The sequence below is a fragment of the Rhynchophorus ferrugineus genome, unplaced genomic scaffold (genome assembly GCF_030347505.1).
Source record: "Rhynchophorus ferrugineus isolate W39M unplaced genomic scaffold, kcgeb_rfMv2 rfM9, whole genome shotgun sequence".
NCBI classification, from domain to species: Eukaryota; Metazoa; Arthropoda; class Insecta; order Coleoptera; family Curculionidae; genus Rhynchophorus; species Rhynchophorus ferrugineus.
This window is the reverse complement of record NW_027472588.1, coordinates 26,354,043-26,369,529: the sequence shown is the minus strand read 5'-3', so window position 1 is coordinate 26,369,529 and position 15,487 is coordinate 26,354,043. Positions and strand designations below refer to the sequence as shown.

The following is a 15,487-nucleotide window of genomic DNA, read 5'->3' as shown; positions in this document are numbered from 1 at the left end:
ACATTTTAAATGCACGCTAAAACGTTTTTATGGATACAGGACAGTATTTTAATAATTCTGTGCTATAATTATACATTTTAATATATGTCGGCGATGTGAGGGTACCTAGAGTAATTATACATAAAGCAGAAATTATACATAAGGCAGAAAAATGTAATTAAACCTTACAAGGCAGGTACCAGCCAATTTAATTTGAATGTCCGTAATTTATTCACAGCGATAAAATAATTATAATATAAATATTTACTATTTTAGGTACCCTTAATTATTAACGTAATATCGATAACATTTGAGGTTAAGTTAGGACAATGTTGATAATGTAATATAGAATTATATTTAATATAATATGACTAGCTTAGTGTGTCTCAAATCAGTATATTTACAAGATTAAAATACCAACTAGGCAGAAGAAAATGGGCTTCTAAGTGAACTCTGAAATTTTACTGCTGTTCACTACTGAACGACCGTTTATTCTCAAAATACAAAAAAAAAATTAATTAAATCGAAACCTTCAACAAGAGTAAAATCCCATCATGGTTAGATTAGGAAAATCCAATATCTAATATCTATTTTCTTGTACATCAAATAATTTGATGGGTTATAACTTCACCTGAAAAGGGTATGTGACACATATTTGATTGAACAATGTAATTTTACCAGCCTGGTGTGTGTTAGGGCAGACAAAAGTTTCAAGCATGGTAAACAATACTTACGTACAGACGATGTATGAACACAATGTTGTCAGAGAAGTTAAGTAAAGTAAAATAAACTAAGCGGAGATCTAGTTTAAGAATTCATAGGAGAACCTAATAGGTTAAGACATGTTTAAACACAGATTTTGTAAAGAACGTGGTGAAGTTTTGCAGTTCCACATGCTAATAAGATTGTAAGGCTATTATTAAAATGAACTTAAAAAAATGACAATTTGATCATTTTATTTATCAAAATATTACAAGGTAATTTCATAAAATAGCACATATTATTGCACAGAGCTGCTAAAAGTTTAAGAACATCAAACATCCATCATTGAAAGTATAAAATTTAAACTTTTTTTGTGTTGTAGTTACTATCAATGATATAAAATGAATATTTGTGAAATAAATTTGAATCTCTATCTTCAAATTATTATCAAAAATGTTTCAGTAAAGTTTCCTATCTTTTTTTTTTTTTTTTTTTTTTTATAATTATATACATTGTTACTAGTCGTTGCCGACTAACCTACAATTTGTCCTTATAATAGCTTAAATCTAGGTATATATCTAATAGGACTCATCAGTCCTACATAGTCTCTAACATAATAATAATTGTTTTAACACTTTGAGTTTTTTCTAATGCACCTCACTGCACTACACTACAACACACTACACAAGTTCAAATGGTTTGGTCCTTTTGAGTCTGCGTCCGGTTTTGGTGTTGTCCAAGAGTTGTAATACTTCGAAATTAACATGAGAGTGAAGTCTCTCCTCATGTCTCTTTGCAATTCTTTTAATTTCTTGATTGACAGTCGGTATCTGAAGATCTCGATGTAAATAAATGGTCCGGTAATATCTGGGTGCACCTACGATGCTTCTTAGGACTTTGTTCTGGAAAACTTGTATTAGATTTATGTTGCTTTTTGCGGAACATCCCCATAATTGTATTCCGTATGTCCATATAGGTTTTAATATTTGTTTATATAGAAGTAATTTATTATGTATAGTTAATTGAGATTTTCTTCCAATTAGCCAATACATTTTTCTATATTTTAACTCAAGTTCTTTTCTTTTCTTTTTGACATGTTCCTTCCACCGTAGTTTTGCATCAAGTGTCATTCCGAGATACTTAGCATTATTGCTGTATGGTATGACAGTGTGGTTTATGGTCAATGGTGTAAGCGCGGCCTGTTTATAGGTGAATTGAACATGCACAGATTTGTTTTGGTTAATTTGTATTTTCCAGATTTGGGTCCATTTATTTATAGCGTCAGTAGCCTGTTGTAGGTTTCTGGTTGCATCTTCGCTATTGTTTCCGACAGCAAGGATAGCAGTATCATCAGCAAATGTAGCCATTGTAATGTTTTCGATTTGTGGTATATCACATGTATAAAGTAGGTACAGAATTGGCCCCAGTACACTTCCTTGTGGTACACCTGCTTTAGCTTCTTTTATTGTAGAGTAAGCTTCCTCTTGTTTCACTCTAAACATTCTGGCTGTGATGTAGGATTTTAATAGTTCGGTGTGTTGCTTCGGTAATATTTTCTGTAGCTTATGGACGAGGCCTTTGTGCCATACCTTGTCGAAAGCTTGTGCTACATCTAAGAATACAGCTGAGCATACTTTATTATCTTCATAGGCTTTTTCAATAACATCTGTTATTCTATGCACTTGATCAATCGTTGAATGTTTGGTAATAAACCCAAACTGGTGTGTTGGTATTAGGTTTTTTCTCTCTATAATTGGTTTTAATCTTTTCAAGAGGAGCTTTTCAAATACCTTAGCTATCATCGGTAACAGTGAGATAGGTCGATAAGCTTTTATATCATTTGGTGATTTTCCAGGTTTTGGAACCATTATTATTTCAGCCATTTTCCAAACGTCTGGGACATATTTCAGTCGAAATGCTGCATTGATTAAGTTAGTGAGCTTTATAATACCCTTTCTTGGCAGATTGTGCAGCAATTGCCCTGTTATTAAATCATAGCCTGGTGATTTATTTGGCTTGATGTTTGTTTTAATAACGTTGGTGACTTCTTTCGGAGTTGTTAATTGAATTGTCGAATTTTCGCCGTCTATGTCCGGTAAAGTATGTTCAATTTCACTTTCGTTTGGTTTGAAAGTTTTCTCTAAATGGTCAGCGAATGCTTCTGCTTTCTCCAGGTTGCTGCGTGCCCAACTTCCATGCATGTTTCTTATCGGAGGACTATGTAGACAGGATCGTTTTAGGTATTTAGTGGCTTTCCAGAGCGAATAGTCTGTGTTCTTGTCGTCTGTTAAATTTCGTAGATAGTTATTTATGGAATTGTTTTTAATTTCCAAAATTTCCCTCTTCAACCTTTGTGTTATGTTGTTTAAGATATTCTTATTTTCAGGTGTTCTATTTTGCTGCCATTTTTTCCGTAGTTTTCGTTTTTCAGCTACCATTTCCTTGATTTCTTTCGGGTAATTTATTCCTTTGGTTGAAGTTTTAATTTCTGGAGTGTTATTCCAAGCAGCCTGTTGGATGTCTGCAACGAATTTTTCGGTTTCATAATTTAATTGGTCTTCTGTCTTAAGGGGAACATTTAGTTGAATTCGATTGTTTATTTCTTCAACAAATCCTTCCCAGTCTGTCCTCTTGTTGGTTAATGTTGGATTTTGTTGTTTTCTTATAATGTTTTCACTCAGCGTCAAAATCACAGGTGTGTGATCTGAACTTAAGTCAAAATTTTCTTCAACTTCCATGTAGTTAGTGGTTATGTTTCTAGCTATAAAGAAGTCTAACAGGTCTGGAGTTTTCTCTGGATCGGTAGGCCAATAAGTTGGTTTTCCTGTCGACATGTAACTGCACCCTAGCTCAGCAGCTGCTTTATGTAATTCATTACCTTTAGTTGTCGTCATTCTAGATCCCCATCTTGTATTTTTAGCATTGAAATCACCACCGATTATAAATTTTTCTCCTAGGTTGTTTAGAACATTCAAGTAATTTTCTTTTTTTTGGTTGTATCTTGGAGGGCTATATATGGAAGCTAATGTAACCCTGTATTTGCTAGATATAACAGTTACTGCCGTTACCTGATTTTCTGCTAAACTGAGTCCGGGTTCTTGATGATGGCATATATTATTTTTTATTATTATTGCACTTCCTCCTCTTGCTGTGTTAGCTGGATGAGTGGTGTGGTAAAAGTGATATCCTCTAAATTTAATAAAGGATTCCTTTGTCAAATGGGTTTCAGATATTAAGCAAATATCTATTTTTTGCAATTCTAGGAATACTTGTAGGTCAGCGTGATGTTTCTGAATCCCATTAGCATTCCAAATTGCGATGCGGATGTCTTTACTTGCCATTTTTAGTTCTTGAGGCCACCGCCCTATTGTTTTCGAGTTTAAGTAATCTTTCAGAAAACGATTCAATAATCTTTTCCTGGTTGTCCAGCTTTGCTATAAGTTTCAATAGCAGTTCGTTGGTTGTAACGTCTTCTTTTTTTGTTTCTTTTTGAGCGGTTTGGTTTATGCTTTGAGCATAGGTCATTTCATCGTTGACTTCGTTGTACATTTTTGGTTGTTTATTTTGAGTCACTGTTTTTTGCTCTTTAGCCTGACTGATTTTATTTCTTCTCTCTTGGAATGTTTTCGCAACTACGCATCCTCTGTAGCTTGCTGGATGCGCTTCATTGCAATTCGCACATTTCGCTTTTGTTCCTTTGGGTTTTTTGCATTCTCCCGTGATGTGTTTTCCTGAGCATTTTACACACCTTGGTTCCCTTTTACAGAATTTTTGTGTGTGTCCATGTAATTGGCATCTCTTGCACTGTGGCACAAGATTTGCCTTTCTAAGAGGTTCTATTTTTACTTCGACTCCTAGAATTTGTTTAATTTCATAAATTGCTTTTATGTCCGTGTTATGTTGGAATGATAACATAAACAGTGGTAAAGGCTTCTTCTGGACAACTATTTCTCCATTGTTATTTTTATTTCGTTCTTTTTTCAGGATATTTGTGACGTCAGTACATTTAAGTCCATTTTTTATTAACTCTTCCACTATTTTAGTAGTTTTAGCTGTCGGTGGAAGCCCTCTTGCCATTACTTTAATGTCTCTGGTTTGCTTATCTTCATACGAGTGCCATTGTAATTTTAGGAATTCCAAGCACTCAGCAATTTTCGTAAAAGTTTTACGACATTCGGCGTTTAATTTGATTTGTCCATTGTTTAATGTTGTTGCTCTAAATAGTATATTATTTGTTTTCATTGTTTCATATAGCAAGTCAAAGTCTGTGACATTACTTACTATAATTGGAGGTGGTCTCGGCACTTTTATTTCTTTATTCAATTCTTGTGCTTTAATGGTTTTTGGTTGTTGTGGTGAAGCTTCAGGTGTATAGTTTGCTTTTCGTTTCTTATTTCTTTTAACTGTTATCCAGCCTACTTCTTTTTGCAATTCTTCCTCGTCTGTTTCATAGTTTACAGGCAATTTGTTTTCAGTGCACTGGTTCACTACGGGAATGCTAGTTGGATTGTATGTGTTTTGGTTTTTTATTAGGAGTTGTAGTGCATCTAATTGTTTTTGCATATTTGTTAGTGCAATTTCCAGATTCCGTCGGGCTGTTTTTTCGTTAATATACGCATTATAGAGAGCTTGCTCATTTTGCGTTCTCTTATGGTTTTCTTGACAAAAGATTTGATTCTGTTGTGCCAGATGAGCTTCACCTGACGTTGAGGATTGTGTTTCCATCTCATTTAGTCTCTGGTTCTCTCTATCAATCATTTTTATTTAATGAATAGTTTAATTCACGTTTTTACAAAAATTTCAGTACCGGTATTTGTTTCAGAACCGTTATATCGCCGCATTTGTGGTACAGATGATGCACCTCCGACCCTTAACAGCCCCCAAAATTTTACCTTTGTTACTTTATTGCAGTGACCATCGTTTTAAACACATTTTCACTAAACATTTAACGCGCAGTTTTAACACTGTTATTGTCGTCACGGTTTTTACTTATTTTTTAAAATCGCATTTGTGGCACAGGTAGTACACTTTCAAATTTATTACACTGACCGTCGCTCCAAACACGTCTTTACTCTACGAAGGTCGAACGACAACTGAGTTTCCTATCGATACAACTTTGTTTTGTATTAGCAAATATAGGGCTCTTGATTTCAATAATACTATTCTCATAGTTCTCAAGTAGTGATTATGCTATTATTGGGTACTGTTTAGATTTATGACCTTCTCATATTCTTGCTAAGTATTATGTTGGTAGTATTTTTATTTAATGTTCTTCAATACCCTATCAGATTTCATGGTTACTCTTTTTGGAATACTCACTCAATTATGTATGAGTCTTAGTATTCTTTTTAAAATTATTATTTCAGTTACGGTCACATAGTACAGTCATTTCGACGAATCGATTGTTGGTAAATTTAGGTTATTTGCCTTGATAAATCCCAGTTCAATTTTTTCACTTAACTTTTCTTTCGTTCCGTTGGCTACAAAAAACCAATTTTTAACACTGAATTATAAGATAAATATTCCAAATAAAACTGAAGCCCCCTAAAAAGTTCAAACGTTTGAAACGTTGAAACGTTTGAAGGCGGATTAGTGTTTGACTTAACATGGCTAATTTTGAAATGTGTTTTTATTTCTGGTAGAATAGTAGTAATTCCACTTTTAATTGTAAAATATATGGACTTTTAATAATTTTTCTATAACATATTATCATCATAAATTAATATCTATAGTAACCTATAGTGGAAGATGGATATAATAGAGCTTATAGAAGAAGTTGTAACCTAATTCATAGAAAGGCATTATTTGAGAAGGTAAAAATGTTCTTTTAGTATTGCACATTTATTTTAATTTACAGTAGTCACTCATATATTGTTGAAACAAGTACCCTTGAAGACTTCATTTAACTGGGCCCCTTGAGTTTTTATTTAATGCCATCGACAATTTAGCAACAAAATTGTTTACAACAGAAGTATTATCTTATCTGCGAAACTTTAACTAGATTTTGAGAATGTATTAGGTGCTTACAGGTATTCTTTTTTTTTCACTTTAAAAATGTATTTATTGAGAAAATATATATTAATAAAATTATTTTCCATAATTTCTTACAAAATTTTCCTTCTTTCTGACAACATGGCGATACCAGCGTGTCACAAAAGCGATGAAACAAGTGGTAATCAGAAGCCGATAAACGTAGATGAGTACGCTGGATGAGGTAGAACTGCCCATTCGAGCAGCAACATGGCATGTTTCACAACTCTTGCAACATGAGCTAAGCTAAGCAGCTAATCGTTTACATATAGGAGGATAACTTTGCCTCCATTATTCCCTATTTCTGACATGTTTGCTGAGCCCATTATTTAAGGGATTAGGATGAGAACAGGAGACATAAGGTTATCACATGGAGACTTTGTGGCCGTTAATATTTCGCTTCGGTGTCGATATAAACGCGGAGAAAAGAGACTTTATAACTTTATAGACAACTTTAGAGGAATGTTTTGCAGCGTCCATTATCTAGATGACACTACAATCGCCTTTTCGATCAATTTTATTGGTTTGCTTAAATCGTTCTGCTAAGTGTCGTGAAGGAATTTGATTGGTTAATTTCATTTTCACGTGGCTTTTTTGTTGCATTTGTTGTTATTGTTGTTGCTATTTGGGCGCACCTTTTTGTATGTAGGACATAAAGAAGAATGCGTTGAAACATATGCTGTTTTTTTTAGAAAGTTAACCTATTTTTAACCTTGATAGCATCAAATGGGTGATGGTTGTGGAATATTGAGTATAATTACAAAATGTGTTCAAATGGAATAATATTAAAATTATGAAGGCAAATGTGACCTATAAGATTTGTATCGCAAAATGAATCAATACTTGAATTCCAAAGAATAATAATGCAAAATTGTATTATTCTTTGAAAAGATTCTTATTATAGTATAATTAACTTTAGGGGTTAATTTAGTTAAATACATTTATTCTGGCTAAATATTCAAATTCAAATATTGTATGGTATGCCAAGATAGATTTTTTGGAACTATCAAAATGCATGGAGTTAAAGTTATGTTAAAAAAGAAATTAATGGTAATTTTTTAAAAATCTGTTATGGCTAATCTGTTGACCAGAAAACTCGGATAAGCTTAAAGACAAAACCCCACTTAGCCTCAACACAGTCAAGATTACTTTATTTTGTATTAGAATAAGTTATTTTGTATATTATTATGTATAAGTCTTCAAGGTATCTGCTTCATTATTTTTGACGGACATCTTTAAAAATGTAAATTTTAAACATTTTCGTTGTATAATATATAAAGGTTTTCAGGACAATATGTTACAAATGTTATATTAAGACAATGAATGATAAAATGTATAATATATATTAGGACTGAAGAAGTTTTTAACATTGTAAAAGGGAAAAATGAAAGATTTCTTTTCGATTTAATAAAACAAAAAGATGGAACTCTAATAAGTCCTCTGAAATTGAAGACACTAAAGTATGGCACTTCTTGCATTTATTGGTCAATAAAATGTGACGTAAGTATTTCGTCACGTGATTTCATGGTGTCATATGTTGCGCCTGAGCAATAAAATGTGTTTAACCAATTAAGCAATCGAATGCCTTTACAATATTTTCTTTAAAATATAAATTTCCTTTACAGATGCCTATAATTCAAATTTAAACTAACCAATCAAATTACTGCAGAAGTAGAGCATTATTTAGATGTTAGATACTGCGAAACTCTTCTCCAGATACACCTAGAGAGTTTCCTTTCCATAACTCTATGGATATAGATAGGTCTCGTCGACTAACCCATGCCTTCTTACCCATGCCTAGTAAATTCACTTCTCATCACCAGTCACAATACGCCACAGAAAACTCTTCTTTTTGTCCGGCAAACAATGAAACCGCATTATTAAAACGGTTCGTCCATATTTAATAGGCATATCAAAGGATTAATTCGTTGATTAGCGTCTGTACACCTGAAGAACTCTATAAATGGGAAAGCAGATGACAGAGAGAAGTCAGTACCTTCACAGCGGATTTAACAGGTTGTTTACATTAGCTTTTCAATACCTTTTCATCAATAGATATCGCTAATCAAAATACGTGGAAGCGCCTAATAGCATCCGTTTGCTTAAAGCTATTTATATTTATTTGGTTTTCTACAGTAATATATATTACATAAAAAATACTACCTCCATATTGTCCACTGCTTGAAGCTTGAGATTTATCATGTCCGCCATTCAAGGAGACATCATACGATGAAGAAGCTGAATATGATCCCTTTATGGCATAGACGTCCGTTGGTTTAACTGTTTGCCTTTCGTTGTTGTATCCGGAATTATCATAAGGCCTACAAAAATGTTCACATTACCCTTATATCAGGTAAAATAAACAGTCTTGCTTACAATTCCGTGTCTTCTTCCTGGTTTTCACTGGACTCGTAGTACGGTCTGTAATCTCCGCTCCTATATGCACCTCCGGACACTCGTTGACGGTTGCCATAGCGTCTCTCATTGGGTCTTCCGTATAGACCCGACCTATTTGCAGCCCGATGATTATTTAAATATTGCTAGAAATAAAAAAGTCGTTATACCCTCACATAAATTAAATTATGTAACTAATAATAATATGGTTAACTAAACAATATTTCATTAATGAAATTATCACACCATAAATGGTTTTATATGTAGTATTTGTCATAAAAAATGTTTCTAATTACTTTCAACGATGACTTTGATCATTATTGAAAGTAGCAAATACAATTAATAGAGGCAACGAGAAACCATCTAAAGACCCAGACTATCGACTGAATGATTCATCGCGATCACGATATGGGCTAAAATAAATAGTATATTTCATTGAAGAGCAAATTTAGTTGATCATTGTTTTCATTTTGTTTCTCTTTTAAATGCAGTTCACCACAATGCGATCACAATTATTCATATTTCAGAGCAACTAATGGAATTGTTAGTTGAGAAACATAAATCAAAATGAAATCAAACTTGTAACAATGGGTACTTATTTTGATTCTTAAATTTACTAATATACGTTTTTTCGTCCCTAAATAATTTCAAATAATATAAATAATTAACTGAAATATTCCAAACTGATTACTGAAAATGAAACGAAAAAAATAAAATTGATATTAAATATGATATTATTCCTTTGCATTCGGTTTTCTCATAATACCTTTGATCTATAAACACCTACTTTCTATCTTCTATCTGGTTTCGTATATTTAATTTGCATACTTCAAACATGTATAATATTGGAACAGTGTCAGTTCTTATACATTTTTTGTATATTCTTATCAAATCTACACGCCTATACATCATGTTAATAAATACTAGGAATGATAACAAAAACATTGATACATACAAACTTAATATATCCTGCCAAATAGTGTAAGATAACTCTATATTTTCTGAAATTATTTGAGCTTCTTGATAAATTTGTTGATATTGTCAAAAATATCTACAATATGTTATATTAAGTTATTTTTTAATGAATTTTGTACTAATAGTATATGTAGTCCTTCCGTTAAATATACCGCCAAATGCAGTTTGTAAAAATTTAAATTCTTTTTAAATTCGTATCATATTTTTCCTTCTCATTTTACTCTGGTAGTGGTCGATACTATTATCAAATGTCTACAAAATTCTTTAAAACATTAGTGATGATAATTAAAGGTTACAAACCCGCAAATATTGTAAACCAAAATTCTAAGTTAACGCGGCAACACTGCGACGTGCTGACATCATAAGCATATATATATATATATATATATATATATATATATATATATATATATATATATATATATATTATTATTATTAGTTATTTTTTCAACAAATCAAATACTACAAAATAGTAGGTAGTGTTGTCTGTGAAGCTTCGAAGTCCAACTGATTTTGAAGCTTAAAGTTAATAGTCAGATAAAATCGTTTCTGCACCTTTCAGGACCTTTATAACAGGACATCGCTTTTGACCGAAAAATAATCTTTAGCGGCAAGACACATTTTTGGATGAATGTATGTTATGTTAACGAGCATATCTGCCTTATATGGAATGACGTCAACACACATAAGGTTCACTAGGTGGCGATGCATCCACACAGAGAGTTACTTTTTGATGTAGATGATTTTGTGGTAGTGTATTAAGTGTAGGATATTGTCAACCTATAAAACATGGATTAATTTTGAAAAAACAGCTTATGAGAATTCTACATATTTACTTCATCCGGAACAAAAGTAATTGCTGCAAAAAAATGGATTTGAAAGAAATTTTGTTTACCTAAATATTACAAGGAAATTTGATCAAATATCCATCATTAAATGTGTATAATTGAAACTTTTTTTCTGTTGTAGCCACTATCAATTACGTAACATCCACATTCGAATGTGAACATTCTTGGCATGAAATGAACAATCTAATGGCTTACTCGCATTAATAGTATAACATTTTGTAGGAAAACTAAGGTCAGTTTAAACTTACTGTTTTATTTCATAATATTTTTTTAATTTTGTGTCAATGCTCGAAATTATAAACCCAGGTTCGATTACAAAATTTCACCGAAACCATAAAAAAATCCTGGCTAAAATCCAAGTTTTCTCAGGTTTTCCATTCTTACTATAGCTAACAAAAATAAATGATTTGCGTTTATATTAACGTGGATCAAAAAATAAACGTTCAACTATAAAATGTCGGTTTTCTTTTCAGCAGGCTTTCGATTGTTTATTTAATTCCGAAAAATTACGTACATAATCATCGACGTAAAATTATTTGGTCTAGATGCCATAACCGCACTATGGGATACGAATTCATTCGTACATATTGCAATTGCTTTGAAGTGGTGAAGCACTTAGTTCCTCAAAAACTTCTCTGGTATCACACTTCTTTCAAATATTGTATGCTAAAAACTCAATAATCAGAATAACCTGCCCAAAACTAACCTAATATTCCTAACCTGCAAATGACGTGTATAAGTATAAACATTAAATGACAATCTGGCGTTTGGTTTTAAAGTGGTTTTAGTGAAAAAACTTTTTTATATTCCTAACAATACACAGTTCCACAAGTTGGTGGAAGCTCTAGCCAAATTGAACTAATTAGAAATCGAATTGATTTGACGTCAGCTACATAGTCAAGATCAGGAGGGTAAGGACTACTTACTGTTTACAAACCTCAAAATAAAGTTTCAGGGACAGAGAATTGGTTCAAATAACTAGGTAATTGCGGCTGTTCATCTATCGAAAAGTTGAAAGTATCCATAGAAAATACAAATCGTTTTATGAAAGACGTATAAAAACTGAATATTATATATATATATATATATATATATATATATATATATATATATATATATATATATATAATATATATATATAATATATATATATATATATATATATATATATATATATATAATATATATATATATATATATATATATATATATATATATATATATATATATATATATATATATATATAGATAGATAGCCAAAGAGTACACGAACATGGTAACTTAATAGGCATAATATATCTATTAATTATTATCTAAAACCGATCATATTCATCCATATTCTTGTATGCTTGTTTGGTCAAAAATTTTTAATTAACTACAAGTGTGCAACGATCAAAAGCTGGAATATCTACTTCAGTATATATATCCGTATCTTACAATTCTTTAACAAAATCAATGATTAACAAAAGGTAATATCGAAATGAAAACGAACGTCCTGCTATATACACTGCATTACATGATCTTTTATTTTACGTAGAAGGGCAGGCCCACCAGTGAATAGAAATAGTTGCCAACTTCCCCTAGCAGAGGGTGCTATAGATGTGCGTGGCATCTAGACCAACGTCTAACTTGGAGAGAGCATATACTTGTTGAATGAAAACAACTTAATCCTAAATCGAAATTATCCTTAGATAACATAATGATGTACAATTCATATAAAGATTCTAAAACAAAGTTTTACATTGTACATTGAGATGTAGTCGTGAAGTATTCAGAAAGAGTATATGTGCATCCAAAGTAGTAATCAGCTAATGCTCGTGATGGCAGTGAAGTGTTTAGACTAAACTATATGATCTAATCAATGGTAAGACTTTAGAGTACGATTTGGAATAAGATATTGTTAGAGGAGATCACATACAGAAGTTATTTTTTATTATACATGCCATGTGTATAATTATTATCATAAAAAATATCCTAAAATAGTTCACTGCTTTATTTCATTACTTCAATTATTCATCTATAATTTGTTTCACTATTTTGACGTACATACATATGTTATTTGTATTTTGGTACAATACAGCAAAAGTTTGCTCCAACCGAGCGAACAACGTAAGAAAAAGACTTCTGCCAAACATAAATTCGCTTTCTTAAGAATTGTACCTTGAAGGGATTGAGAGATAGTTATCGATATGTGAACATAAGTCCAGATCTCTCTAGTTGCAATCGATGCATTTAAATGGCGTGCTGAAGGAACGACGAACAAAATATTTTAACTGACACGATAAAATTACTTTTTAATACAACAATGCTCGTTCACACGCCTTAAAATCGGGCAAACATATCTCTTTGATTTAGAGTGCTTCACATTTTTGAGAATGATATGAAGTTTATATTAAGATTTGTCTTGAGACTACTTTTAAGTAGTCTTTCCAGGTATGTCGATAATTCCATAATGGTTTTCTTGCTAAAGAAATCACATTATTGATTATATAAGATCGAGCCTTCGAAATGGTCGAAATGCTGCAACCGTCTACCCCATTGATGCAAAGACGCGGTAGTCCGATAAAACCAAGTTTGGAGAGTATAGAGGGTAGTATCCTCACTTCCAATCTAGGTCATTTCAATACATTTTTATTGCTTTAGCTGTATAAAATGGTCCGCTGGTATGTTTCAAAATCACCTTATCATCTCTTTAAGCGTACTGTGGAGGTTTTTCTATGAATGCAAAGTTCAAATTGATCATTTGTTGTCGGTAGCGATTAGTATTGACTTGGTCCCACCAAACTTAGCATGGCCTTACGACCAAAGCAAATTTGCCTTGCTATTGATGGGCTGGTATTTCAAAGTGATAATTATGAGTTTTCTTCGCTTGGAATTTTCGAAATAGATCCATTTTTCATCTCCCATTATTACTAGATGCAGAAATGACTTCCTTTCATACATTTGAAGCAGCATTTCACAGACGTTCTTCGACTTTCTTATTGCAGGCTAATTCATGTTTACGCATCTTTCCAATTACACAAATTTCGACTAGGCTCCCAATCGACTATTTCGCCATTTGTTTCTGGGTTTGTATAGTTTATCATGAATTGTCGAAACATCGCATATTCTTTGGGTTTTCTCTCATTTTCGGATAAGTCTCTACCAGCAAACGGTGACTTTTCACTACTTCTTTTTCTGATGAAGCACAAAAGCATTGCGTTCAGCAAATTTACGTTTCTACGCAAAAAAAAATTCGACGTTTTCAAAAACTTTAAACCTATAACCATAGACCCTATAGCGCTGTTATTTTGGCGAAACGTCACTTTTATTGTTTTGAGGTTAATGTCATGAATAAATTGACACATAAATCTAATTATTACTCTACGCTACTCTCTGCAGATGTGGATCCTTTCGATGATTGTCATTTTGGCATAAAATGTGAGGACATAAAATGGATATAGCAGCATGCGCAAATAGTAAACAACAATTGTTTTTGTGACTTTTCACATTTCATCAGATTATTCACCTATCGAGCGAGAAATACAAATATTCTTTCCAATTTTTATTAACTAATACGTTAAAAAGAATTTTCTTGAAGAAAAGAGCTCAATTTTGTTATGAATTGTAAAAAATTCTAAAAATATATTTTAATATTAAGATTATGATAAAATTCTCTTTTAGGTTGCAGATAATTGGTGTCGGCAATAATTTATTTTGTTAAGTTGTTCGGTAGATTCCTCAACAGCGATTAACACTGACACAAAATACTAATTCCCCGTCGAATGGCTGTAGATTCTGCCTTCTAAAAGCCGGTTTTTATCGACTGGAAATCGACGCTGCAGCGAACGGATTGCAACGAAAAAGCGGACTCGAGGATTTTAGCGAATATTTTTCTCAAGCACCATGCGGCCTTAATGGACTTGAAAAAAATACGATTATTGATAAAGTACCGTACAACTTTATATATTAAAGCCGTTACCAGGTTATAAACTGTATAATTCGAAATTCATGTAAGAAGAAAATGTTTTTTTTTAATTAGTTTCAGAATGAATTTATTGTGCAGACTTGTCGTGTCCTCCGACTTATTTATCATGGTATTTTAATGTAAATTAACACATCGGGTAATTAGTTCCTGGTTTGAACTATGTCGGGGTTTTCAAAATTTAAATAATATTTGAATTTGCAGTGGTGCTTAATGGAAAAATAAACAAAAATTAATAAAAGTTAGCCATACTCCAAGCGAAAATATTAGAAAACTAAACTTCGAGAGACCAGTACGTAAGGTACTTATGTAAACGTAAGTACATTAACGTAATAGCAAATAAATCTGGGCAGCCTTCATTCCTCCTACTGTTGCGATAGACGCTGGTTCGAATACTGCTGGGGCATGAATGTCCTTTATGATTGTAATTGCAAATGTCTTTATAGGCGACAGAAAATGAGTTCTATAATAATCCTAGTCACGCCACTAACCAGGCGGAGTAATACCAGATGTCTTCTAAGAAGGTCTGTAAGTTGGTCACTGGACCGTAGTTCGGAGCCCACGTTAAACTGTAGGTCCAGTTTAGATAAGCCCT

The 15,487-nt window shown here is 32.3% G+C and overlaps 1 protein-coding gene across 1 annotated transcript in view; it reads right to left on the bottom strand.

The window, feature by feature from the left end:
* Col4a1 (Collagen type IV alpha 1) overlaps nt 1-15,487 on the bottom strand; it is a 61,736-nt gene that overhangs the window by 15,234 nt on the left and 31,015 nt on the right. The window contains exons 3-4 of the mRNA XM_076413548.1: nt 9,088-9,251; nt 8,875-9,032 (exon numbers count right to left, since the gene is read on the bottom strand). Of these exons, the coding sequence (XP_076269663.1) occupies nt 8,875-9,032; nt 9,088-9,251 (322 nt within the window). The remainder of the gene's footprint in view (nt 1-8,874; nt 9,033-9,087; nt 9,252-15,487) is intronic.